Raw genomic sequence first — 27,064 nt, forward strand, 5'->3', positions numbered from 1 at the left:
CTAATCCAAGTCCAAAACATTCAGACAGCCCGCATTCAGGCTGCGCATATCATTTTAAATAAATTAATTTTAAATGAAATGCTTTATTATAATATTTCACATTCTATATAACTGATATATACACACTGCATATTTTTATGTTCGTGGAATATATAAATATATATAGATTATATATGTGTGCATACATAATATTTTAATCATTTTTTGGCATGGAACATTAGTATATAAAAATTGCATTTTATATATACACGTGTACACATATGTGCGTGTAAATATTTTACTTTTGGTAAGGAATATTTTTGCCTGTGTAAATATTTTAAATGTATATACACAAGCATACACTGGGGAAAAAAAAAATGTGTATACAGGATTCAAAGCAAGTGATTTCATTATTCATTTAAAAACTACATAGTTCTATCATACCCATTGCATTTATTTTTATTTTTTACACGTTCACAAAAAAGTGTGTTGGTATATCTATCAACCTAAGTGAGCATCTGCCACCCACTGGCCAACTGTGTAGGACACTTAACCAAATTAGACGCAGTACTACAAACACTTTTATTTGGCAGTTTAACACTGAAAAGACACAAATTTACAAAATTAACTGAACAAGCAGCAAATTGGGAAGCCATTAAATGAGCATGCCAGAAAAAGACAAAGCCAGAGAACAAACATAATGAACACATTAAGCAACTGTTGAAATATTCTTGATTTGCATACTAGTATTAGTACATACTGCCATCATTAGGCCTCAGGAGGAACTACCTGAAACAAGAAACACAGGTGACTTGGAATATAGAGTTCAGAATAATTAAAAACAGCAAAAAGGTGGTGAGAAGTGAGGAGAACTGTACCGTCTCCAAGTCTTTGATTACCACGACACCCTTCTCTATTTCCAAGTCACTCTCAGTGTCATTGTGTGACCGGTATTCCTCACTGTCCGTCTCAACTCCACTGGGCTGCAGGAGAAGATTAGCATCCCGAAATTTGGCAGTGAAAGAAAGAAAAAAGAAAAGAGCTAACCTCATAATCCGGATCAACTACATGGTCTTCCTCGGCCAGTTCCTGAGTGAGCGCCTCCACCCAGGACTGTTGATCTACCTCCTCTTCCTCATCCAGGTCATCCTGCTTTCTCTTGCTGCCTTTACCACATGGCTTGGTAGGGGAACAACGCACCTCTAAAACAGAAACACTTGTGTTGGGCACTTCAAGTCTCATATCTGAGAGTGGTTTAGGGATGTAAAGGGATGAGCTTACCCGGGGACACAGCACAGCCAATGCTGGTGCAGACCGGATAACCCAGAGCTCTCTGGACGCGGCGGGGCAAGATGGTCAACAGCAGCCGTGTGACCCTGTGGAGACGCTTCCGGACCGTTCGGCACTGTCTTTCTTTAGGGGAGCCACCTTTTTCCTCACCAGCTGGAGAGATGGCCTTCACTGGTGTGGAGAAACCAAACAGCCACCAGAAGCCACGGAGAGCCCGCATCTTAGAAAGAGGCAGCATACAGGATCAAAGCAAGTTATAGAATTTAAAAACAGAAATAGTTCAAAACAAAAACCACACTTAAAGTTAAAATAATTGTTTACTAGTACTAATTTACATAACACAAGTAAAAAATTAAATCTTCATAAAAATGTAGATATAAATCCAACCTAAATTGGTTTTCTGGTCTCAACTGGTTTATGCTGGTCTTGGCCAGTGTGGTGCTCAATGGTTTAGCTAGTATGGCCACCTGAAAAGTGTCCACTAATATTAGCAGACCAGCTTAGGCTAGTTTTAGTTTTTTTTAGACATGTGTTGATTGATAAATAAAATCAACATACATCTAAAATGGTTGTTTGTTTTATAGCCTTAAACGAGGAAACTGACTACTAACAGGTACTCGGTGCCAGGATGTTAGTAATAACTCAACCAGTGAGTCAAGTAAATGAAATTACCCAATTAAATGAAAATAAAAGTAAATGCAGCTTAAACTGGTTTGCTGGTCTGTGTTGCTTTATGTTGGTCTTGGCTAACCTGGTTCTCAATGGTTTAGATGGTGTCCCAGCCTAGACACCTGAAATGTCCACTGATACTACTAGTATATCAGCTAGTTTTAGTTTTTTTTCAGCAATATATAAAACATTATATATAAGAAAATAGAGTGTCAAAGTGTTTGAGATCATTTGTGTACAGTCTGACATTAGAAATGAGTAAACAGACCACTAACCAGACCAGACAAGACAGGTACTCAGTACCAGGGTGCAGCAATTTTGTAAACACTTATTTTTTACCACAGTTAGTTCACTTGCACTTAAGACTTACAGTTAAACTGACTGGCCAAGACTGTGAAATCCGACAGAGGACGGCTGAAACGACTCCACCTCTCTTCGACACAGCTTTCTTCTACTGGGAACAAAAGCAGAATTTTTACAAACGCTCATTTCTCTCGAACGCCTCGAGGTTGTGAACAAAACAAACTCCTGTTTTGTCTCAGTGAGGGAAATGTAATCGAATAAACTTGCCTCTTGGCCCTCAGTGTTCTCTGACTCAACGGTGTAGTTGCACTGGTTAGTCATCTCGATGCTCTCTGAATTAATCCACCGACTGTCTAAAAGAGATTCCCCGCCAATTTACAAGCAGCCATGCACGTGCTAATTAAACCACGTGCGTTTATCCAGCCCACTGCGGTTTGTGCGGGTGTCCGCATGCGTGGAGAACTTCGCTGAATGCGAATTAGAAAACTAGCATACTGCATGCTGCATATTACGGTTTATAACGTATGGAAAAAAGCACGCAATTACTATCTCATGTATGTTTGTTTAGCAAAAAGCAATATGCTATTGACACATTTTATTATATTTTATTTTTTGCATCTGAATGTTACCTTGAAAACAATTAATTAATTAACAAAAACAAATATATATATATAATATAGACTAAAAAATATAAGGTACATTTCTCGTTTCGTTTAAATTAATTAATTGCAGTGTAACATATTTTAAATAAATTGCCTCAATGATTGTGGATCAAGGAATCATAAACAACAAAATATTCCTAAAAAATATATCCTTACACAAATTTTAACGTAAAATCCTGTTGTTTTGTGCACATGTATAGCTACCATTGTATTATTTGAAGAAGCCTACCTTGGAGTAGGCCTACAAATACAATACACAATGGGAAAAGGTAGGCACTATAAATGTATTAATGTGTTCTGTGTCTTTGTAATTTTATTGCTAATTCCCTGTTGTTGGTTCATTTGCGTATGAGGCGGCCTATAATTGTCTAAGTGTAAATCTATGTTGATTTCTTTTAAGTTGTTTAAATTGGTCACTAAAACACGCAACTTCACAATAATATATTTTATATTTTCTAAACTTAATCTGATGTAAAGTTTTTGTTGTAGTTAAGAAGACTTTGCGGCAGCTTAAAAATGCTGCCTTCGGAGGACGCATTACAACACTGTAAAAAATTATATGATCAATAAGTTATGACATATGTTTTTGCATTGCTTTGACTCATCAAAATAATTTAAGCAATTTTTAACCTTTAAAGTAAGTTTAATGTAATTTAAGTTGAAATTAATTAAACAAATAAGTTGATTGTACCAAAAAATTTGAGGCAGCAAATTTTTTTTACAGTGAAGGTAGGAAGGCATTAAGGCACGTCCGAATCCAATGTTAGCTTCACTTCCTGAGATACCTTCATCTGATTGATTTTTGAAGGCAGCATAGATGTATCCTTCACTGCCTTTGATATCCCACAATCCTGTGCACTCCATTCGGTGACAGTTGAGCTAGTAAAAGAAAGATGGCGTCTGAAAGTTGTGGTTGCTGGTCATTTGTGTGTAAATGAACGTTTTTAACCAACGTTTTCCACTTTTCCGCGAGGCAAGCTGATAAAGTTTTCAGATGCAGCCAGAGAAACATATGTTTTGATAAAGTTTTTTGATAAACCTGGACAGAAGTCAGTTCCAGTTTCACCACTAGACACTCTATTATGTGTTCTTTTCATAATTTTGAAGATTTTATGCAGATATTATTTTGGTAGGCCTATATGAACACTTGACTACTGCATTCATTTAATGTTAATTGCACTTAAATTATGAATAAAAATAAAAGTCCCTCCTCCCACATTCTCACTGCTCTAGGTGAGCACTGACCCAACTAAACCAAATTGTTGCTTGTTATTTGTTAATTGTTTTCCACTGTAATTTTGAGTGAAGTTTCTTTTGTTTTCAGGATTTTCTGACAAACAGTGTCTGTGAGTTTCTTTGCAACTACATATGGAAAAGAAAAAAAGGTGAGTTTTAACTGAATGAGTTCAGAGTGTTTATTTGGTTCAGAAACAGTATAAATGATGTCTAACTGAGACCTTATAAGATGTTGAAAATACGTCCACACCATATGAACTAGTTTTGAACCTTGTACAGAGGTCCCTTGGACGTCAATGTCGGAAGTTCAGAAGACGTCATAAAAAGAGTAAAAGACGTAATATAAACTTTCAATCTGGCTCCTCAGGGGACATCTTTTCAACGTGTTGATGACAAAGACGTCAAAATGACGTACCTTTGCTCAGTGGGATAGAAGTGCTAATGCACCAATTACAACAAAGAAACACAAGTTTACACAACAGCACTGGTCACACAGTTAAATGGGAAGCTAACAAGACAGTATTATGGACTATGGAAGAAGTGAGTAGCCTATACGCAAATATTGATCATTAGAAGTTGCAATACGCAAACAGCCCTGGGCAAAAAGTAAGTATAGCGTACATGCGTATGGCCCCGACTACTCCACTGCACATAAATATGATAATTATTTGTACCAGTACCATGCAATAATAATTATTGCAATGAAACTATATTAGCATTATATTAGCCTATAATTTATATATTATAAATTATACAGGCTTTATTAGATAAATAAATGAAATAGATATAGGCCTAATATCTGTTTTCAAAGAGTTTTCATAATCTTGATGCCATTTTGTCTTTATTTGTGTTTACCAAGTTGCTAAATACTTTTAACAACAATAGCAGTAACGTGAGGGGTTCGTTCCTGTCAGTCCTGTCAACGTCAATCACTGAGGAGACCCGTAAGGCGGGAGAGATCCACATTTGGGCATGTTTCCGCTCACTGCTCCCTCGTCACATTTACGCACGTCTAAAACAAACAGAGTGGGGCAGATTTGAAGGGTCTGGATGACTATAAATCTCTGAGGTCGCTCTTTCAGTCATACCTTTCCACAAACAGGTAATGAACCATATATTTTAATATTTTAAGACACAGCACAGCATGGCATCAACGCACAGGAACATGACGGTGACGCGCACCATCAGTGCTGGAAACTGCACGAGTGCCGACAGCGAGTCAGAAAGCGCGGGATTCCCTTTCGCGCGCAGGCACAGTTCCGCGGAAAAACTCGCGCTCAAATGGGCCACCGCGAGAAGTTGCTCGTTCGGAAGTTCGCTGGGGTTAGAAAACCTTGGAAGTAAAGACAGTATACGCAGTATCGTCGTGACCCCGGACAGCATCCCACAATTCACCATTCCAAAACTAGCCCTGGAGGATTGCTATAGATCCAGAGCGAAGGGCGAAGAGGAGGTGGGCTGGGGGAGCTATGACGACATTAGTGGATCCTATCATGCCAAGCTTTCTCTTTCATCATCAGTGTCATCCTCATCATCATCCTCTGGGTTCAGCATATCTCCTGTAAGAAACGCTGTCTTGGATCTCAAACATTGCTCAGACCCTGCTAGCCAAGCGGCTCTCTCCTTACCTCACCTTGCCAAGGTCACCACCCCATACGGCTTCGTAACTTTGAGCAAAAGCCCACAAATGGCCAATGAAGAAGCGCTCTTCTCCCAAGGCCATAGACGTTGGGGTCACGATGAAGAGGTCAACACGTCTAGGCACCCTAAGCTGGAAACGAAAAGAAGCGTCGCTGTCATGACATCCCCCATTCAGATACATGCCAGCACCCCTCCACATCAGTCTCCTGTCACTCATGATTTCTTTAGAAGCCACAGCGTTACAGGAATCGAGATCCAGAGGAAACTGGCTCAGAACAGTGAGCTAGTTAAACAAGCACCGGTCAGCAAAATCAAGCGAAGCCTGTGGGGAATTCTTCGCAAACAAGAAAGAAAGTCTTTCGACTTTGATTTAAACCACAAATGAACAAACCCAGAGCAGTGTTGCTCAAGAACATGACAATCGAGCGCCTTCTATTGTAAATGAACAAGATTTGTTGTTGTGTGGGAATTTATTTATGAATTTATGCATGAATTCCTCATGTTCAGATGTTCAGATAGATGTTGTCCATGACCTTATGATGAAAATAAACGTTTTTGGAAATACAAATGGGTTCAAAAGCATCAGTCTTTCGACATCTACAGTAACCTCAAAAAGCCTGTTAAATTTAATTTAATTAAAATATAAATCCAACTGACATTTATTTTTAAAGAAATATAACACAAACACACATTTTTAGCAAAACACTTTACTTTGTGGAAATTATATCATACAAAATTAAGAAAAACTTAACAAAATCACCTTGAATCCAGCTGGAAAAAGAGCACAGACCAAGTCAGTTCTGAGGGAAAAAAAATAGCATAATTTGTTTGATATTTTGTGTCTAATGCAATATAAATTTATACATACAAGTGTGACTTGAGCGTCCTCTTACTTTTTCCAGCCACTGCATTTACACTGTATTAAAAGTCGCTGCCTTAAATTTTTAAGTACAATCAACTAGATGTTTAAATAATTTCAACTTAAATTACAATAAACTGACTTTTAAAAAATGAGTTGAATCTTGTATAACTTAAAAGAAGTTGAAAATTGCTTAACTTATTCTGATGAGTTAAAGCAATGTAAAAACATATGTTGTCAACTTATTGAGCATATAATTTTTTACAGTGAAGAACATAATAATAAAAAAAATGTTTAATGGAACTATCAAAAATGAATAATAATTAGTTATATAGAAATGATATTCAAAATCCAATTGGCATCTTTGAATATGGCAAGATTTGATTTAGGTTCAAGTGGGTTCATTAGACAGTTTCCTTGCATTTTGTCAGCGTTTACTGACATGACGAGGCTACTGACGTACATCTGTGGCAAACTCTGCATAAGGAAGCCCCAGGACTCACAGCATGTGAAGAGTCTCTTTACTAAGAGACTAGCAGCATATGAGCTTAATGATGATCCACTTCAGGGTCTCTTCAGTGCTTGCGTTCTTATTCTCCCTCCTCACCCTCTCTCTCTTTCCTTCTTTGTTATTTTGATGAGAGCTTCTTCCCTGCACTCATGTCTTAAATTAGAACTGCAATTCATCTTTTGATCTGCACTTCATGGATGGACATGATGGATGTAACAAGGTTTAGATGTTATGGGAAGAAGGAGGCGGGAACCGGCGAACACTCAAACATTTTTAATCAAAATAAAACAAATACAAAATGAAAGTAAAAGCCAGCAGCCCACGGACGACTGCTGGCAACACCAAACAAAACAAAACACAACATCAAATAAAATCAGGCCTGTCCTCTCTCCCTCTTCACTGTTGTCGCTCCTCCTTTATGCCTCCGCTCCTCCGTGAGAGATGCGAGACCGGTGCGTCGCGCAGGTGTGGCTCATCATAATCACGCCACCGGCCTCGCGCCGTCCTCCCACGGCCCTCGACCTCGTCCTGCTCGCCACATACCCCCATCGCCCCTCGCAGGCCGGGGGGTACCACCGAGGCTGCGCCTACTCCCCCCCCCCCTCCCCGGGGGGGACCGATCACGGCGGCTGCGGTACCTGGGGGTATGGACAGACGAGGCGAGAGTACAGGAGACGGAAGCATGAGGAGCGACAGAGACGAGAGAGGGGAGAGAGGAAAAAAAAAAAAAAAAAAAAAAAAAAAAAAAAAAAAATCTTGATCCGGTTCCCGGACACACTGCCGCTCGGTCCTCAACCAGCTGAGAGTCACTCGCGGTGCCATGCGATGGTACTGGACATCCGTTGGGGGACGGCTCGACGCTCCTCCGCCTCCTGGCGGACGGCGATGGCTCCTCCTGTCGAGGGCAGCCGGCAGCGAGCCTCCCGTCCCCTGCTCCGCCCCCATCATGGCCGACGGCAACAGGCTCCGGCCCACGGCGAACGGGAGCGACTCCTCCGCTCCCTCGCGGATGGCAGCCATCCCTCCTCGACCCAGGAGGACGGCAGCGAGCTCTCCGTCCCACCTGATCTTCTTTCGATCCAGCACCATCGCCTCGGGCAGCAATCGGCGGCCGACGCTCCCTCGTGCTACCCGACCTCCTCAGCACCGCGATTCCTCCCAGCAGCGAGGGCTCTCCGACAGCGTGTCCCTCCTTCTTCCCGGGTTTCGGCACCAATGTAACAAGGTTTAGATGTTATGGGAAGAAGGAGGCGGGAACCGGCGAACACTCAAACATTTTTAATCAAAATAAAACAAATACAAAATGAAAGTAAAAGCCAGCAGCCCCTCACGGACGACTGCTGGCAACACCAAACAAAACAAAACACAACATCAAATAAAATCAGGCCTGTCCTCTCTCCCTCTTCACTGTCGTCGCTCCTCCTTTATGCCTCCGCTCCTCCGTGAGAGATGCGAGACCGGTGCGTCTCACAGGTGTGGCTCATCATAATCACGCCACCGGCCTCGCGCCGTCCTCCCACGGCCCTCGACCTCGTCCTGCTCGCCACAATGGACTTCTAAGAAATACTCGATTTGCGCATCTAAACATTAGACTCTTTGTGACAGCAAGAGTATAGAGTAGACTAATCTGCAACAGTTATTGTGTACAAATAATATATGTTGAATGAATATTTGTTTTAAAAATTGTATACATAAAATACATTGAACCTAAAGGGTTAGTTCACCCAAAAATTCTGTCAGTAATTACTCACCCTCATGTTTTTCCAACCCCGTAAGACTTTCGTTCATCTTCGGAACACAAATTAAGATATTTTTGATGAAATCTGAGAGCTGGCTCACTACTTCATAGTCTGCAAGGTTATTGATATCTGCCAGCCAAGAAAAGTTAGTAAAGACATCGTTAAAATAGTCCAAGTGACTACAGTGGCTCAACCTTAAGTTCATCAAGCGACAAAAAGAATACTTTTTGTGCGCATTCTGTCTACACCTTTGTTATTGTTTTGAATAAGCGACATCTAGCAGAGAAACTTACATACTATGCCTTTAAATTCTGATTCTGTATATATATATTATTTTTTGCTGAACGATCCAGCGCCACCTAAAGGTCTGTTTAATACATTGTTTTTATTTTGAATTTTAAACATATCACACCTGAACATAACAACTTTCAGGCTATCTTATTCTTATGCATGCAATAAAGCGATCTATAGTTTAGCTGAAATGCTTGCAGCTGTTTCAGAAAAAAATATGAATCCATTTTATACTTTTAAGAGCATTCCCTCAAAAAAAAAAAACACTATAATAATATAAAAATATTAGCAATATATATGTGATTTTGCTAAAAAGACAATGTTTTCAGAATGCATGGGTAATTTTGAATGGCTGTGAATGGAGATAGATAATTTATACATATGGTGTATAATACAACACCTACCAGCAGGGGTATAAAATATTAAATTGCATATGACCCAACCACACTCTTATCATTATGCAGTAGTCATTGTCATTTTTACCAATAGACGCTTAACTAGACAACTTTTTATCTGGCTCTACCTTCTGGGTTGGGTTTTGGTTCCTACTAAGTTTTTATTAGACTTAGACTTGGGGAGGTTTTCGCTCCTGCTTTTGCCACTCAGTAAAGCATGCTTTGGAATATTGTGCATTGTTAAAAGTGCTGTGTAAATGGTGCCGTCCAATTGAACTGAATCATCTGAAGTTTAGTTTAACTGAACTGAATCCAGTCTTTATCAGGCACACAAGGGCTGTGTCCCAAATTGCATACTCTCTTGACTTTGCGAGGGCTTAAAAAGTACATTCTATATAGTATGAGCGTGTGTAGTATGAATGTAATCCGGAAGTACTACATTCGCCATGTTGTCATTATCATGTGACCTACCGGTGTCAGTTGCATCACTTCACTGCCATTCACAAATCCTCTACTTTGGCCTCATCGGATAGTAAAGTGTACATCGTATGGACACTTAAGAATCTCACTGAAAGTAGTAGGTCATCCGGGTACTTTTTGCCTACTCTTTAATGAGTACTGTGAATTCGGACTTACTTATTTTGTCACACTGTTTTTCACCTAACTACATAGTAAGCAAGTATGCAATTTCTGATTTCTGATCTCAAGTCATGTTTGAGGTTGCTTATTGTTTATAAAGGGACAACAGCATCCTCTAGTGACTGAAAGATGACAGTGTATGATGATCAGTCGTTATCTCTGGTATCTTGCGGTGTTTGTCTCCAAGCAACTTCATTGTTGCAAGGAGTTTATAACTGGTGTGCTTTAAGTTGCTTAGTTACATGTTCTGTAGAAAACACAAATAAAATATCAAAGTTGAAAAAATTCCTCCAATTTATAGAAATGTTCAGTAAGATTAAAAAAAAAAAAAATCTTAGATTCATGTTTGACTCAGTGCATGAGCACAATGCAAATAAACGTCATCCCATGCCATGACAGTAAAAGGTACTAATATAGAACTAACAAAAACTGGTTCCTTATTTAAAAATTTCCTATTTGAAAGTACAGAGAACAGATGTGCACAAAATGCACTCAGCTTTTCCGCTGCCAACCTCAGATGCTAGATATGCTGTGGCAATGAGTGAGATAACTGTGTGTGTGTGTGTGCTAATGCACTAGAAGAAAACTACAGGAACTGACATTTGTAGGAGGGTAAAGCACATTCACAGACGCTCTCACTGTCATATGCTAAACTACAATGGATCAAGCAACAGAGTACACTCTACTGGGAGCATCAGGAGGGGCATCGCCGCCTGCACTGCCCATCAAACAGCGCAGGTAAGAAATGCTACTGTTATGACTTGACACATGCTAGCTGTGATACAGGAAACATCATACCACAAAAGTTACGTGTCGCTCATTATTTTGAAATAGGCTACAAATGAAGCAGATCTAGCCCAGTAACATTCTCTGTTGTTTCTTTATCTCTGTGAACTCGCATGTGCGCATGTTTAGGAGCAAGTCATCTTCAAGCTCCATCCAGGATCTAGATCTGAAGGTTGGAGATCTACTCTTGTCTGGGCCACAGACACCTGTGTCTCCATTTGCTGAAGTGTTCACTCCTACTCACTGTAATGCAGCCCACTGTCCAATACATCGCTATGGTGAGCACTTATAATGTCTGGCATTGTCTGGTGTGTTTGTAAAGTTTAATACAAAATGTTAGTTTTGCAGCAATGATAAGGATCTTAGTAAAATGAGAACTTGACTCTGTAACGTTTCACATGCATAGCCTTCCTCATTTCTGGTCATGTTTTTTGTTGTTTTCACACTTTTTTCTCCTACATAAGTATTTTGAGGGAAGTAACACCTGAAACCAAATACAGTAAGGCAATAGACAAACAACTTAACCACGCAGAGTCTGTGTCTCGTGGCACTGTGGGAACTGAGAGTTTCCACAACATTTCATTTCATTGTTTCATAACACATGACATGCACCGCATCTGAGAATACATGTGTTTGCTCTACGGCTAGAAGTAATTTTGACCTTGTTGTGTTTCTCAGAAAATCACCAGGCAAGATTCTTCTCAGATCAAACTCCTCCTCCAGTACCCAAAAAGAGTCTGAAGAGAACCCTATCCCTCCCAGCGGAGGCTCTGAACCCATCTTACCATGATCATACAGGAACCTACAACTATGAAAATCCATTATACATGATAGCACCATTCCATGGCACACTTACACTACAAGAGGAAGAGGTACAAGAGGAGCTACATCAAGGTCCGTCCTTGCACAGAGTGAACTTTGATACACCAGATGAGCAACTTCAAAGAGTCTTCAGAAGCTTCCAGAACCACGAGCAAGTTTCCATGGGTATTCAAGAGTGTTATCTTCAGTTTCTCAGGAACACATTGCAAAACATTGAATCGAGCATCCTCCTAAATGAACAGGAAATGGAGATCGCAAAGACTTCTCAGCCTAATGACTTTATATTGTGTGAAGAGCAGTGGACGAGGAGGGATGCTTTCTACTTGTTGCGTTGTTCGAAGATTCCTGGGAGACTGTTTTCAGCAAAGGTAAGGACATCAACACTGCAATTACAAACAGTTACCGATCTAAATTAGATGTACAAGGAATCTAGGTACTGTAGCAATCCGGAATTGTGTATTTTGTGCACAAGGGTTTGTAATCCAAAGATCTAAGTAGGCCATTAACGATTCCCAGGCTGAGCCCCTGAACCACAAGCAGAATGCGCACCCTTATAAGGCAACCCTAGCTTGCAGTACAAAACCCTCAAACCACACTTCCTTCATCATGCCAGGTGTTGAGAAACAGCACCAACTGTTTGACGTGTGCTATGTATAATTAAGGGCAAGTATTTAGCCACAATGCAACAGTTTTTGGGTAAAGGAGTAGAGAATCTACATGTTGCATGTTACTGAATAAAAGAAAATGTTTTTTTTGAAGACGACCCCTAAATGTTTCGGCAGGTTCACAGAGAAGATTTGGTATCAGATTGCTCTATATCCATGCCGCATCCTAACATTGAGCAAGGAGTGGTCCATTTCCCACAATGCACAGCTACGGATCAAACTTCCACCTTCCAGCGTGCTGAGACAACTTCAGAGCCTTCACATGGGGACACCCCTGAAGCGTGCCAACAGCAAACAGTAGCTGATCTTCTAGAGAAAGTTTTTAGTGTGACTGTGGTTAGAGACTTTCCATTGGGAACACTGGAGGACTTTGTTGAGGAAGGACACTCTTTGCACTCCAGCCTTCCTGAGGTTTATGAGAGGAGGCTTTGTCTTCTTGCCCTCCAGTTGGTACTAGGACTACAGCAGCTGGGACATTTTAAAGTAATTAACAGAGAACTGAAACCACAGAGTGCGACTTTGGTGTGGCCTCATATCACGAGCAAGAGGGCTGACACTTGGGAATACCATAGTAAAATGAAGAAGGTAATGGAGATGAATACAGACAATTCTAAAGGTACACCCGGGATCACGGTGACCGAAGAGCTAATACACAAAAGTGAGATTTGTGAAACTTTATGGGAGAAGTGGGGCACCCCTCGTTTGGTACTGAAAGGCCATTTTGAGGACAACGTTTTTCAAGAAACAACATCCCAAGAGTTCCAGTTGGGGACTTTGCTGAGGTACTGCCTACATCTCACTGACGGTTGCTCATCCGTGTCAAAGGTGCCACAAGACACTCCATACACTCCAGGATTGCTGTGGCTGGTCTCCCAGCTTACATCTGAGAAACCTGGGCTACTATTGGCCGACGTGGTGGGTGTCCTCCAGGCCTTACTTTGGGGTCCACGGCAGGGACTTTTTCAGCAGAACCAACTGGAGAGCTCTGTGTTTTCTAATTGGCTGCTACTTAAGCAATCTCTTTTAGTCCTCAAGCTTGCCGAGAAGGGACTCTTTCAGGATCAATACGGCTTGGACTGGGAAGATTTTCTCTGCCTGCAATATCTATCCCTTACTGACCCCAATACTTTGCTTAGCATTACTGAACGCATGGGTCTTCATGAATTTTTTAAAAATTAAAATGCAAATGTTAATGAAAAATGCAAATGTTAATGACAATTGTCAGATAGTGAAACTTAGATACAGCTGTTGACTAATGTAGCTATATAACCTAAATGAAGTTTTTAAATACTAACATAACTTTGTAGCATATTGTTATTCATATTCATGTACTGCTGTATACTTCCCATCATAAAACCTTGAAAAAACATATTTGTAGAGGCCTGCACATGCTTAATTCATGGCCAATATATCTATTTTTTCTGCCTCTTTAGTTAAATTGAAGCCACATTTGATTTAGTACCCTTTTACATAACATTCTTAATTTTTACCCCATCCATGTCATGTGTTGCACATTGTACATATGCATTACAAATATTTTTTTCACCTACTTCTGGCTACAAGATTACCATGTGAAACACTTGTTACATATTAAACTGTTATCATATTCACAGAGGGCAGATTATAGCCAATGTACAGTAAAAGCCTCTCCAATATATACAATGTATTACAAAATCAGCTTATTGTTTGTTGACCTTGTGGTGTTTACTTATTAACAATACCTGGAGAAAATGAGCATTACAAAACATCAGGGGTTAGGACAATAAAGTGTTTCTGAAAACCCAGTGAAACATGGTCTAATAATTTAATTTACTTTATGCAAGTGGAAATAAAAAGAGGTAGAAAAACCAAGTGTTGTAGGGTGAGCATTTTTTATTCTGCACACTGTAGGAAACATGCAGACAAATCCTATTGAAGTCATAACTAAACTCAAATTCATGCACACATTAAGCACAACAACTTGAAGCCACCAGCAAAGAAATCAAAATATCAGCAATAAAAACCATGATTCTACATTGTTGCTTGAGATCTTAACCATAAATATTATGTTCTATAAATGATCAGTGTAGGAATGGGTGAAAGGGAATCAGCAAAGAATCCAATTACATTGGAAGATAAGCCCAGTTGTAATGGCTTAAAAACTAATGGTCACTGCAGAAATGCGTTTACACTAGTGCAAATACGACTGAAAATACAGCACAACCCTTACAAAAACTACAATGTAGTAATTAACGAAAAAAAAAAGTCATCAATTTGACATATTCATACCGTTTCTTTTAATGGTGAGATACAGCATGTTGGTGAGATACAGCATAGTTATTAGAAGCAAAATGTGATTGATAAGCTTTATTCGTCACTATCGGTGTCTCTTTCGATGCTGTAAGCCATGAAGCAAGCGTCGGGGCGGGTTGGGACGAGGGGATGACCCGGTCTCACAATCTCAAAGCCCATGAAACTGAATGTCCGCAGCAGCGATGCTGGAGATGGTAGCAGAAAGGGTTAAAAATAGGCCCAACTAACTCAAACAAAATGCATGAAGGGAGATAAAAGCCATAATCCTTACCTCTGTCATCTCGGTTCTTATGGAAGCAGATGAAAACATGATCAACCTGTAACTTCTCCTCTGCAAACTCCAGCAAGAGTGAAAAACTGTTGCAAAAGAATTGAACAACCAGTTTGAGCCAAAATGAACTTTCAGTAGGGAGAAAAGAAAACCACAAGATAACATTAATTTGACTTGCCTATCTTTGCTCCCTTCTGGGAGGACACCGGTGGGGATTTCGATGTAAAGGTTTGCCCCTTTCAGTGCCCCCCTCCAAACTAAGTGCTTGCTCACAGAGCAGCGGCGCTCAAAGAGCAAAAACCGAACACGGCTGTTCAACGTGGGAGCTTCCTCAAGAACCAGTAACTGAGCATCCTACAAAAAGGACACAAATACAGTTATATGCAGTCATGGGCAATTACTGCTGTAAAGTCATTAAACAATTGTAGCAATGGATGACATTCAAATCATTAACATGACAAGTCAGGTGAGGTGGAATGACCAACCTCATTTTCCATAAGTTATGAGATTAATATGTAGATAAGATATGATGACCCTTGCACTGTGAGATAACAGCATACATCATGCAAACACTATCTTTAAGCAGAATACATTCTAAAGACTCAAGGCCTATTCACACCAAGAACAATAACTATAAAGATAACTATTAGCGTCCATACCAGCAGACGATATCGCTCCGTTTATTAGAAGCGCTCACAAGGGCTGTGCCGGTAAACTTGACAACCGCGCCACCGGTGGCTGAGTAGCACCATATTAATGCGGTTTAACATGAATGACACGAGTGAAGTACATATTTGTTTACAAAAGAAATGTTACGTCGCAGCCATGGATACATTTGGGTTTATGACGAATGAGAGTGGTGCGCGAGCCCATAAATTTAAACTTTGTCGGCTTGTATTCTGGTTTGCGATCTGGTCACCCGATTATCAGTGAATTTAACAATATTCCATTGGACATGGAATCTCGTTTCTTTTCCCAAATCTTCACTCACGTCTCACCCATTTTCAAAGGGGATTATAAATTTCTTCCTTTGGGTCGCTTTTAATTAGGTCTATTATATTCGCATTTCTAAAGTAGAAAAACACTGTAGCCTACATTTTTACTTGCACATCAAATTCTTTTTAACACAGTTTGTGCTTATTAGATATGGTAAGGCACATCAAGTTTACTTGAAAACTGCGTTTCACACACGAGGGTGATTTTAAACTCACTTTCTCTGGCAGCATAAAATCAAACATAACCTAAATACCTTGAACATAAAATTTGCACTTCAGACCTTTTACAACAAGTAAGTGGTAGGCTATAGTTTTTATTAAACATTTAACTTTACTATATTTAAGTTACTGAGATTTATTTTAATGCTTTACAGGTAAACGGTTTCTTTGACTGAATTGCTCAAATAAACACGTGTCTGTTATGAAATTGAAGCTTGAGCCTCGTTTATTATTCATTTCAAAACATTCTGATTGGTTGTCATTGTTTTTACCGTTCATAAGCTGGATAAAATTGAAGTAATTCCAAAGATATTATGTCTCTATGGCGTTAGCGTTGTAGCGTGGACTCTTGGTTTAAATTTAGAATACTTTCTAGAACTACATCATCGTTACGGTTATCGTTCTTGATGTGAAGAGGCCTTTAGAAATGTATAGAATTAGAAGAGTCTGAAAACTAAATACACATTACTTATTTCCAATTGGATTTTATTCACACAAATTCCCTTTCACGTGATGTGACCCAAACCTCTGCACTCACAGAATAGAATAGCTTAGCTGAAAGACTGTGATCCCGCTGATCCTTCCCTCGCCCACCTGGGATCTTCAGGGGTGGGTGAGGGACATCAGGAACACCACAGAGGCCCCGGACACGGGTTACTGCAGCGATGGGAACTGTAACCAGGAAACAAAAACACACTTGTTAACAGACAGCATGACATCAGCATATGATGGGTAAAAATTAATGAACGATAGACTAGCAAGTTCCAGTAGCTCAACTGGTAGAGCATGAGGGCAATGCCAAAGGTTCCATACCCAGGGTGTTACAACACTGATAAAGTGTTTAAATGCAGAGAGACAGTAGCTGTCTGACTAGGTGACGAAGCAGCATGGTGCCTTTAATCCATTTACTTCCGTTTAAATGTCACAAAATAAAACCTGGTTAACAACTTTCTGTAAAGACATGCATTTTTTCCCCAACAGAAATAGCATTAACAATAAACTTTTTTTTTTTTTTTTAATTGGGGTAGCCTGAATGAAAATATTAGATTTAGTCATCCTTTCCAGCTATAAATAACTATTAGCATCCACACTAGCAGACGATATCGTTCTGCTTATTCCTAGCGCGTGCTGCAGTTGTGTGCGAATGCAAATCTTTAATAACCAGACTAAAAACGAATGGATACATTTGTGAAACCAGAGCAACCTCATTTCAATTCAGTACCACATGTGAGGGCAGTTTTGGTCTTTTGTGTCTCCCACTGTGTTACACAACAGCCTGTAGCAGGTGAATGAACACCGACATTTAGACTGAGTAAAAGGGGTTACTTTAAGACCTGTGATTTGTGACGCAATCCTGCATTTAAGACATAAATGGATAATATGGTCCAAGCAAAAAGGATACAAGAGGCAGTAACCGGTTACAAAAAACCCCATATCCTCCTGAGACCCAGACAAAAAAAAAAAAAAAAAAATTGAATTTAGTTTTTCTTTGTGTCATCACATTGTTTAGAGCATAAGAAACAAATGGTAAAAATTTTTGAAAAATAATATTTTATTCATACGTTATGCTATGTCAGTAGTGGACACCAGGACTAAGTTGTTTCAAAAAAAAAAAAGACATGGAATTATATGTATAGGCAAAAACAATGTGATTATTTTTTTTTTTTCAATCACCAATACATTTTGGGGTTTCAGGATTTTTTTTTAACCAAAATTTGTATAAAGATGATTCAACTATGTTATGAATGATTTAACGAAACGAATTGATACATAAATTAATATTCCCATTCAATCTAATTTGCACATTAATGTGTTCTTGGAGCAATATTTAATGAAAAAAAGAAGTGTAATAAGTGGCAACATTTTAATAAATTATATTTCATCGGAATATTGATGTATATTTTATTTCCAAATTCTCTTGTCATGTCTCCCAAAATGCCTGCTAAACATGATTTAAGTCCTCTACACTACAGTGGACACGTATGCCCTGTTCTGGAACAGGAAGTAATTTATTTTATTTTTTGAAACCCCATAACATTTTCCTTAGATGTTGGTTTATGAAATACAATTTGAAAAGTAGTCCAATTTAAATTATAATGACAATATATTATCATATTTCTTACATTTGATCACTAAATTAATGTCAGACATTTTTAAAGAGCAAGGAGAAGTTGTTTTCATGGTGAAACCTCCAAACATTTGGTATCTCTGAAAAGTCCTGAATGTGCTCTTTACAGGACACCCAGGATGTGACATGTATGATGTCAGAGAAATTCACTAAAATATAATGTCCACTACAGTGGACAAAAGTCTATTCCTGGGTCCCAGGAGGATGACCCCGTGCAGGTTAAGAATGCAGAAAATATAATCTTCAGATGGGCTAAGCCACATTTTGACACCTGCTCATTTCATACAATAATAAATTTACACAAAATAGATTTCATATTAAACTTATGGACTTCATTGAGCAGTTCAATCATGTTAACTTTTAAAACTACATTAAAAGGAAAACTTAATTGGTATTACGTTTTCTGAACTAATCTTTTAAAAGCATCATGGTTCTCCATTCAGTTCAGCAACGACGCATGATAGATGAACAAACAAGGGGAGATGGGCGAGGCGACGTTTTTAAAGATTAGCACATTACAATCCGCTTCAAAACGGTTTAAACAGACATAGTGTGGGAAGTTTCTCGTTTAAATGAGAACTAAAATTCTTACTCAATATATTATTCATAAAACATCCTCTTAACAGTCACACACAAAAGCAATTCCCCTGACTGTTTTCGCTTTGCCAGCTAACGTTAGCATTGCATCATTAGCCACCTCGTGAACACCTAACGTTAACGCAACCCGTCAGTCACTTGAGCTCTGCGACACCTGAATAAATATGATAAACTGGTGTCAATAAAATTAAGTCATACATAAAATGTTATGAGGTTAGATAACGAGGTTTAAAACACCTATGATTGACTCGAAAGCCAAACTGATACAGCATCTAACGTTACAGCTAAAGGTATTTAAACAGACGTTGGAAATAACGACAGTTTGAATGGGTGATTTGGACGTTTCTCGAATGTTCTACAATCGCGAAAACCTGTTACCTGGCAACGGGCCTGTCAATCATTCTAGCCAGTGACTGACAAAACAATCCCACCAGAATTGCGAGGCTTTATCACGTGACATTTAACAATAATTCTTTATTTTTAATTAACTTTTCTGAAAAGAGTTTTGACAGATGGATAAACGTATGTCTCATTCGGCTAGTAAAAAAATAAAAACAATAAGGCGTACAAACATTACAGTGTATTTCGTCATAGAATTTAAAGCTCGCTAGGCTGTACTGCTAAAACAAGGCCTCAAACAAAGCGAGCTACATTAAAGTCCCACATTACCTTTCATTCTCGGGTTTATTACGGGTCATTTCGATCACTGGCATCTTGGATATATTACTCTCTTTTTCTCTGACAAAACAGTGGCTATTCAGGATCGTCTGGAGGTTGGATTTAACCATCCGGCCAACGTCAAGACCCGACTCTTCTCTGTCCGTGCTCCGACTGAATGTAATGCTTGTGTAGGCCCGCAGTATTTATACTCGAAACACGAATGGGTGTGGCTTATGTGTTACGTCATGCGTTCTAACAAACAAATAAGCCCCGACTGGAAATAAACAAATTAAAATTGAATGTACTGTCACATTCGCGATAAAAAGCTTAATGTCTGATTTATGAACTCACATTTGTGCAGTATGTAAAACTAGAATAGGATAGAATATAGGTTAATTTACAGGCTTTCTAACGGAGTTACATAATCTGTCAATAATTAAGCACAATTCTCATTGTTACGCACTCAACATTAGTAGCAGTGCAAGATGTACTATAACTAAGATTCATTATAATGAATATATAACTGAATTAATTATTTACTAAAAATATGTAGGCTATAATGTTCAACATAATCTCAACACATTTTTTTTTTTTTTGAGGTCGTTTGTGTTGTATATGAGCATAAATAATACCAACATTCAATTCAAGACTGCAAATAGGTCATGCAAAATCACATGCTTGTATTTTATAATGAAGTCTCAGCTGTGCCTGTCCATCAGGGCTCGGAAGAACTTGAGACACCTCAGGTTTTGCATGCACTCGTGCTTTGCCTGGTAAGAACTGCGCGTTTAACTGCAAACTATCACTAATGCTGTTGTTTTGATTGTTTTTTTCTCAGACTTATTTGCACTCATATCAGTCATAGGCCTAAACTTCTGTCAATAACAGAAGTTTAAATAGTTTTAAGTGTAAGATATGTAAAACTTAATATGGACGTTTTGTGACAAACTTTCTAATCTTCAAATCCACAGAAACATCCAGAAAGGATCATCAGAGCAAGTATGTATCCCTAACCCGCAGTGGGGTCTCTGTTGGGATTTAAAAAAAATATATGCACGATTTGATTTTGAATATCTGTCTTACTCGCTGTGTAAGAGTATCACACTTAATTTCTGAGTTAACTCAACCATCTCCATTCGACAGTGAAATATCGGCGCATATTTCCTGTGGAATCCTTGAGCAAGGTGCAAAATCCATGGAAAGGCATCACTATGAACCGCTGCATATTAGTGGCCATGGTCATCGTGGTGGTCAACTCTGGGGTTGAGATAGTACAAGGTAAATTCTTGAATGTGAGTCATGCGGTTGTTTATGTGTGCATAGCTAGTCAATTATTATCGCAAAATAAACCGTCAGCGCCTGAGGTGTCTTGTATCATCCTGAAGAAGTTTGTTTTTGTCATAATTAACGATTTACTGTACATTATTCTGCTAATTTCACGGCTATACTTACTATCGTTCAAAAGTTTGGGGTCAGTTGATACTTTTATATAGCAACATTGATCAAAAGTGACATACATTGTTCTTTTGACTTCCTATTCTTCAAAGAAACCTGAAAAAAATGTACCACGGTTTCCACACGAAAAGTGTTTTCAACATTGATGATAATAAAAATCAGCATATTATAATGATTTATTTAGGATCATGTGCTAAAATGACGAAATTACAGCTTTGTCATCAGGAATAAATCAATTAAAATAGAAAGGTTCACAATATTACTGTATTATTGGTCAAATATATGTAGACTTAAAAGGTTTTCTTTCAAAAACATTAAAATCTTAGTATCCCCAAACGGTCACAACTTACCAATCATAAGTGTTTATGGTGTTTTAATGTGTAACAGAGACAATAGAGCCATACTTTGAAGTGACAGAAGATGAACCTGGATCAGAGCTTCAGGCCGGTGATCTGACAGCAGAGGTAAGGCTCATGTCTTGAACTGTTTTCACTTAGTTCATAGTTTCTAAATTTTGCCTATTTTTGCCGTAGCCTGATTCATGGTGGTACACCTTTGCGTTTTGGAACTGGAGATCTGAGTCTGAACTCGAAGAGTTTAGAAAGAAAAGAGCAGCAAGAGCAAGACTGGATGGAGAGAAGGTCGGACCACGGAAGATCCGTAACAAGGAAATGGCTAAAGGACTACTCAAGGAAAGGGAATAGTCTGTAATATCCCAAAAATTGTGATTTGGATGAAATATATGTATAGAAAATGAATATATAACCTTCATCTGAAATGTGGTTTGTATAAATCTAAAACCACCAGTAACATTTTGAGAGCATTTTCCAATTTATACAAGTCATAGTGAATACATTTACATTCACTATACATATAATTGACAGAGAAAAGCTTTATGAATATTTACTTCATTCAAGCAACCACATTTTTCATAAGCTCAGCAGTGATGCAAACCTGTTAACAGGGCATCTAATTACTTCATACAGCTAGAAGTGGTTGTTTATATCATTGAATATACAAATTTTCCCTCTAATGACCTAATTTACACTTCAAATGACAGCTTATGTTGCACGTTTACACATGTACCAGGTCATTTTGTAAAACTGAGAGCTTTATTGTGTATTTACAGGCAAAAATAAATGCAGATGTATGAGATTTTATTCATATATTGCAATATATGCATACATAAACGCATTTCAAACAGCAAGTAAGGCCGTCAGCGACATTCACACTTGGTCGCCACCACGTTGGTTTTGAAGGAGATGTTGGTGCCCTCGCTCTCCAGCTCGATCACACACAGGTCGTCATAGTCCACCGGTACGCAGCAGAGAGAGCGATTGACAGGATGGCCGCTCTGGATGTGGCTGTTAAGGAGGACGGCGTGGTTGTTGGCGTTGTTCAGTGGGAAACCACACACTCCTTCGCAGTTGTTGATGTTGGCCTGGGAGGGCTCAAGAAAGAACTTCCTCAAGGACACGGTTAAGCTCTGAAGCCGACACTGACTGGGCGTTGATGGGCTGTCCTCGTTCGCTCTAGCTGCCCTCTGGGCTCTTTCCGCCTCCCAGGTGCTGAGTACCGTCTGCAGGGCCTTCAGCAGGAGAACAGACCGGTACTGGGCTTCTTTGTGGTCCTTAATGACTATAAATAAATCATAGTTTAGTGAATGAATCATAATATTTTAGATGCAATTCAATGGTAACATATAGGGCTGGGTGATATTTTTAATATTCATTAGCTATTAGTTTCCGTTAAAACACTAGCTTCAAGATGTATCATTGTCTCGAAGTTCTCGAGTATGAGAGATTTAAGTCAGAGATTTTTTCATAGCATTTCTGATTTAAAGTTGGCAAGACTTACTCATTATGAATCAGTTCAATCTGTTCGCTTTGGTAAATTGACTTGAAACCATTATTAAATTATTTATTTGCATCTCAATGAAAAAAAAATCGATGTAAAAAAAAAAAGAGTAAAATATGGTTGTATTGGTGCATTTAAATGAAAACAATTTTCTGTGAGTTCAATTAGTAAAAAACTGGAATTTTTCATTAAATCAGATCTAATTGGCTCTGATGGCTGTTTGGTTGAAGTTACGGTTTGTCAGAAAAAAAATATTTGTGCTATCCATTTCAAAAGAATATCGTTGATTTCTTAGCTGTATCACCCAGCCTTAGTAACATACTACAGGTCAAATGTTTGGAATAACTCTCTCTTAAAGAGTGCATTCTAAATTTTGACCATTAGTGTATATGAAAAAAATGTAATGCTCACCTGCTTCATCGTCCTCTCCATCTGGAGAAACGGCACTTAGTTCACTCAGTTTCTGGAGCCTGTCAATCACCTTTTGCCCTGATTCCTGCTGTCTGACCTGAGCCATGGCTTCATCCAGTCTCATTCTGAGCACAGACAGCAGAGGAGAATCTAGGGTCACCTCCACTCGGTGAGTTTGCAGGCCTTGCTGCCTCTGGGGGAAGACAAATACAGTCGGCATGGAGGAGTTCACCAGTCCTGATAGGAGGGACTCTGTGGACGACACTCCAAGGCTGAGAGGTGGAAGGGAATGCAGTGTATCCAAAAAGAATGCATTTGCATCATCCTGAGGTGTCGGTCCTTCTTTCTGATGAAGGATGTCACTCAAGAACTTCTGCAGCTCGCAAAGGAAAAGAAAAGTTCTGGATGGGGGTCTCACATCCAGTGGAATTCTGGGGAAAACGATGAAACATTGGCAATGTTCTGAATGGAATATTAGCTTACTGAATACTGTGCCACATATATAGTTGGTTATCTAATCGCATAATGCAGGATCAAACAGAGTAGTAAAAAATGTTAGCTAGTGAATCATTTACCCGTGATATTTTAAACGAGGTGTGCTTTGCTTATCACGGTCCGAGAGGAAAAGTAAGATCGGCCTCATTGTTGTACTGCTGCCATCCACCTTTCTCATCAACACTTCCTGAATCTCAGACACACTGGGTTTCGAGCCTAAAATGTAACGGAAAGAGTTCAAATGGGCTGTGTGAAAGGATTCATTTGAGTAGTCTGTTTTTGATATGAAAAATGGTCTCACCGCTTTCATCCTTCCATGCCTCAACTGTTACACTCAGCTTAAGGTGAACGTGGGCATGACTGTGTCCTCCCGTAAGAAACAGGAAACGTGTGGCCTCAGAAATGCAAACCATCTGAAAGTCAAATAACCCGAGAAAACACATCATGGCAACTTAAAATATGCTTGGAGCCACGAGTGGCTGGCGCACCTTAATTTGACATATTGAGTTTTGATGCTCATGCCAACAATGTGAGTTCAAAATCTGGCTCGCAACATTTTCAAGACCTGCTGCCCCCTTTCCATCTACCATGATTGTCAATAAAGTGTCAGAAATATAAAAATCATTATCATGAGGTTGACCTGTGTATTTGGTTGGATGGAATGACTGTTGAATGTCACTCTCAAACCGTCTCCTTTAATGGGATCGACATTAAACAGGAGCGTCACGGAAGCCGGGTTGGTCGGTTGGGCATGTCTTGGGAAGGTGAGGGTTAAAGTCATCTCTCCCTCCTGCTCGGCATCCCACACATCTATTAAAACATTAACCACAACTCAACTAATGGTGTCAACTGGACAAACATCCAAGTAAAACAAGGGTTTAGCTGGAAATCAAATTTATGGATCAAAGAAAAATGTATTTACCTTTAGTTGCATGTACACCCTTGAGGCCATTTCGGTTTTGTTGCACATTCTGAACTAGACGTGAAACCTGCAAACCTGGTGCTCCGGGCGAACATATTCCGAAGTGCTGGAAGTTAATCCTGCCCTGTTCACTCGCTCCGTTCAGGGCTGACAGGAAGTCATCTATGGCATGACTGTGAGCTTGTTGCTCACTTGACACATCTTCGGTGGCTTGTGTTGACTGGGCAGGTAGGCCAATTGGCTGCTCTCCATTCAATCCTGTTGGACAATTAGACAACCATCCGCGGGCAGAAAAAGTGTCACCTAAAGTTATCCTTCCCCGTTTGGAGAGTTAAGTAACCCAATCCCGCTCCTGCAGGGCCACCTTCCAGCAGCTAATCAAAGTCACTAGAAACTTCCAGGCGAGTGTTTCGGATCTAAACTATGCCCTCTCGGAGCAGGACTGGACACCCTTGCCTTTATGTGTTCCTCAAATTTGTCAAATGATTCCTACACCCCCGCAACCACTTCAGGGAAGTCCAAAAAAATATAATCAAGAAAACATCAAACTACTATCAAAACCACATTGAAGGTACAAGCTATTACTTTAGCAAGTTCATTGATCTGAGAGAATATGCTAAACAATTCCATTAATGCACCCTGAGACACAGGTACGGGACATATGGAAGGGACTGACCTGATAGCGGAGTGACTTTCGGGCTGTTGTCCTGCTCTTTGTGTCCCACTGTGGCACCATATGACCCAGTCGCCACAGTCAGCAACATCATCAGCCAAAATCTTGCCTGGAAAAGCATCTTCTCTCATTCATTCACAGAGAAATCCAACACTTGTTTTGGGGTGGGTCAGCAGCAGGGATGTGTTTTATACACACCTCCTCCTGCTCTCCTGAAACCAGCCAGCCAGCCAAGAAATCGCGTCCTTGGAGTAACACTGGGTATTCAAAGCATGCGAGTCAACGTGTGAATTTCAGGGAATACTAAATGGACATCACATGCCTTTGAGCTTTGATAAGATGGAGGAGGAACTCATCCAGACAATGAAATACTGTGTAGACCCCAGCTGTAGTAGCGGATAACAGTTTGATCCAAATTGCAACAAAGTTATATTCTTAAATTTGTACACCCCTTTCCTTATTGCATTCCCAAGGGACACAGTTAAGACTTCCCAGAGTGACTTCTTTGGGCACATTTTTGTTATCCCCATTGTAAGTTGTCTTGTATTGCGCACCTCAGATCTGGAGGAACTATATTTTGTTCTTGACTTGATTAAATGTCTAGGGCATATCTGGGCTTGCAACCAAAAGGGTGTAGGTTAAAATCCTGCAAGGAATGGATCCATAAACTTAAACGAGGAACCAGGGCACAGTCATGTCTACATGATAAACTTTGTACTGCAAAACTCTCGAGAGATTCGCATCGGCTTAAAAGTTGCACAACTTTCTGCAAAACGTGGGGTTACCATCTAGACATGATGGTTTAACTCATGTTATTGCTAACATGGTCCCTCTGAATTCGCTGCGCCTTATTCATGGATCGTTCTTTTGCAGTTGGTAGTGCATGTGCTTTTGAACCTAGGCTTGTACCATTTCCCAATGCTCCTATATTTCCATACCTATGTGTTCTGACATTAAAGGCAAACGGCTCTTAAATTAAAAAGTGCTAAAGATTAATTTGGGTAAATTACAGATTGTGCAAATAGTCCTCTTGCTACTCCTAGCTCTGATCTCTGGAAGACGCACAGCTGCACTTGTTTTCCAGACTTTCAAGGTCCCTCTAGTGCTGGTGTGATGGATGTTTGACCAGTCCCAAGAGATAAAGCAGGTATCTTTTAGCCGAAAGAATGGCTGAGAACAGGAACAAATCACAGAGGACGAATTGCTAGATAGTTTACCATATCTGGAATTCTTGATGAAAGTACAAGGGGTACTTAAAAGTATAAATGCTTACAACCGTACTCTGGTTTTTGTATTATGTGTGATGCTTTTGTAACACTTTTGTATTTTAAAAGCGATAATTTATGATTATATACACTGACACATCAATTTGCAAGTGATCTTTTATTACATACACAGACTGTATAAATATTTCTCAAGTCTATTTTAGGTCTGTTTTGCAAGAACACAAAAGAACACAAGGTACATTTCTTTTTCTTTTTTATTTGATGTTGCACAGGATTTCAGCAATCTTCATTGTATATCAACACCATTGCATTCTTATCAAATTATATTCAACAAGTATCATCTTTACCTATCAGCAGGCCCACATGGAATATGCAG

General features: G+C 39.4%; 5 protein-coding genes across 5 annotated transcripts; 2 read left to right on the forward strand and 3 right to left on the reverse strand.

Moving 5' to 3' along the window:
* On the reverse strand, nucleotides 1-2,810 carry org (oogenesis-related gene). The gene is made up of 6 exons (XM_081385620.1): nucleotides 2,509-2,810; nucleotides 2,309-2,389; nucleotides 1,261-1,489; nucleotides 1,027-1,181; nucleotides 858-962; nucleotides 1-768 (listed from the first exon to the last, which is right to left on the reverse strand). Exons 1-6 carry the CDS (start codon nucleotides 2,560-2,562, stop codon nucleotides 748-750), a joined length of 645 nt encoding a protein of 214 aa, XP_081241746.1. The 5' UTR covers nucleotides 2,563-2,810; the 3' UTR covers nucleotides 1-747.
* Nucleotides 2,811-10,678: 7,868 nt separating this feature from the next.
* LOC308702371 (inactive tyrosine-protein kinase PRAG1) lies at nucleotides 10,679-14,346 on the forward strand. The gene is made up of 4 exons (XM_081385177.1): nucleotides 10,679-10,952; nucleotides 11,130-11,278; nucleotides 11,679-12,190; nucleotides 12,605-14,346. Exons 1-4 carry the CDS (start codon nucleotides 10,873-10,875, stop codon nucleotides 13,664-13,666), a joined length of 1,803 nt encoding a protein of 600 aa, XP_081241303.1. The 5' UTR covers nucleotides 10,679-10,872; the 3' UTR covers nucleotides 13,667-14,346.
* On the reverse strand, nucleotides 14,340-19,836 carry oaz1a (ornithine decarboxylase antizyme 1a). Its single transcript, XM_081385178.1, is given in 6 exon segments — nucleotides 14,340-14,964; nucleotides 15,051-15,136; nucleotides 15,229-15,404; nucleotides 16,803-16,889; nucleotides 16,891-16,936; nucleotides 19,659-19,836. Coding segments are annotated over 6 exon segments (645 nt in total). The 5' UTR covers nucleotides 19,778-19,836; the 3' UTR covers nucleotides 14,340-14,833.
* A 99-nt stretch (nucleotides 19,837-19,935) lies between these two features.
* Nucleotides 19,936-22,264, forward strand: LOC308702375 (uncharacterized protein). The gene is made up of 5 exons (XM_081385185.1): nucleotides 19,936-20,422; nucleotides 20,621-20,648; nucleotides 20,793-20,927; nucleotides 21,492-21,568; nucleotides 21,638-22,264. Exons 1-5 carry the CDS (start codon nucleotides 20,312-20,314, stop codon nucleotides 21,806-21,808), a joined length of 522 nt encoding a protein of 173 aa, XP_081241311.1. The 5' UTR covers nucleotides 19,936-20,311; the 3' UTR covers nucleotides 21,809-22,264.
* amh (anti-Mullerian hormone) lies at nucleotides 22,202-25,702 on the reverse strand. The gene is made up of 7 exons (XM_081385184.1): nucleotides 25,466-25,702; nucleotides 24,790-25,047; nucleotides 24,508-24,677; nucleotides 24,169-24,280; nucleotides 23,948-24,083; nucleotides 23,373-23,803; nucleotides 22,202-22,742 (listed from the first exon to the last, which is right to left on the reverse strand). The coding sequence occupies exons 1-7, from the start codon at nucleotides 25,581-25,583 to the stop codon at nucleotides 22,321-22,323; spliced, it is 1,647 nt and encodes a 548-aa protein (XP_081241310.1). The 5' UTR covers nucleotides 25,584-25,702; the 3' UTR covers nucleotides 22,202-22,320.
* Between the last annotated feature and the right edge of the window lie 1,362 nt (nucleotides 25,703-27,064).

The sequence above is a fragment of the Scardinius erythrophthalmus genome (assembly GCF_964197995.2).
Source record: "Scardinius erythrophthalmus genome assembly, chromosome: 14".
Classification (NCBI taxonomy): domain Eukaryota; kingdom Metazoa; phylum Chordata; class Actinopteri; order Cypriniformes; family Leuciscidae; genus Scardinius; species Scardinius erythrophthalmus.

Coding starts and splice junctions, on each gene's coding strand:
- amh (XM_081385184.1), bottom strand. CDS start 25,583: ATGCTTTTCCAGGCAAGATTTTGGCTGATGATGTTGCTGACTGTGGCG. Junction 24,084..24,168: donor GGCATGGAAGGATGAAAGCG/GTGAGACCATTT, acceptor GTTACATTTTAG/GCTCGAAACCCAGTGTGTCT. Junction 22,743..23,372: donor TGGAGAGGACGATGAAGCAG/GTGAGCATTACA, acceptor ATTTATTTATAG/TCATTAAGGACCACAAAGAA.
- LOC308702375 (XM_081385185.1), top strand. CDS start 20,312: ATGCAAAATCACATGCTTGTATTTTATAATGAAGTCTCAGCTGTGCCT. Junction 20,928..21,491: donor TGGGGTTGAGATAGTACAAG/GTAAATTCTTGA, acceptor AATGTGTAACAG/AGACAATAGAGCCATACTTT. Junction 21,569..21,637: donor CCGGTGATCTGACAGCAGAG/GTAAGGCTCATG, acceptor TTTTTGCCGTAG/CCTGATTCATGGTGGTACAC.
- org (XM_081385620.1), bottom strand. CDS start 2,562: ATGACTAACCAGTGCAACTACACCGTTGAGTCAGAGAACACTGAGGGC. Junction 1,490..2,308: donor CTTGGCCAGTCAGTTTAACT/GTAAGTCTTAAG, acceptor CCTCTTTCTAAG/ATGCGGGCTCTCCGTGGCTT. Junction 963..1,026: donor TAGTTGATCCGGATTATGAG/GTTAGCTCTTTT, acceptor CTTCTCCTGCAG/CCCAGTGGAGTTGAGACGGA.
- LOC308702371 (XM_081385177.1), top strand. CDS start 10,873: ATGGATCAAGCAACAGAGTACACTCTACTGGGAGCATCAGGAGGGGCA. Junction 11,279..11,678: donor CTGTCCAATACATCGCTATG/GTGAGCACTTAT, acceptor TGTGTTTCTCAG/AAAATCACCAGGCAAGATTC. Junction 12,191..12,604: donor GGAGACTGTTTTCAGCAAAG/GTAAGGACATCA, acceptor ATGTTTCGGCAG/GTTCACAGAGAAGATTTGGT.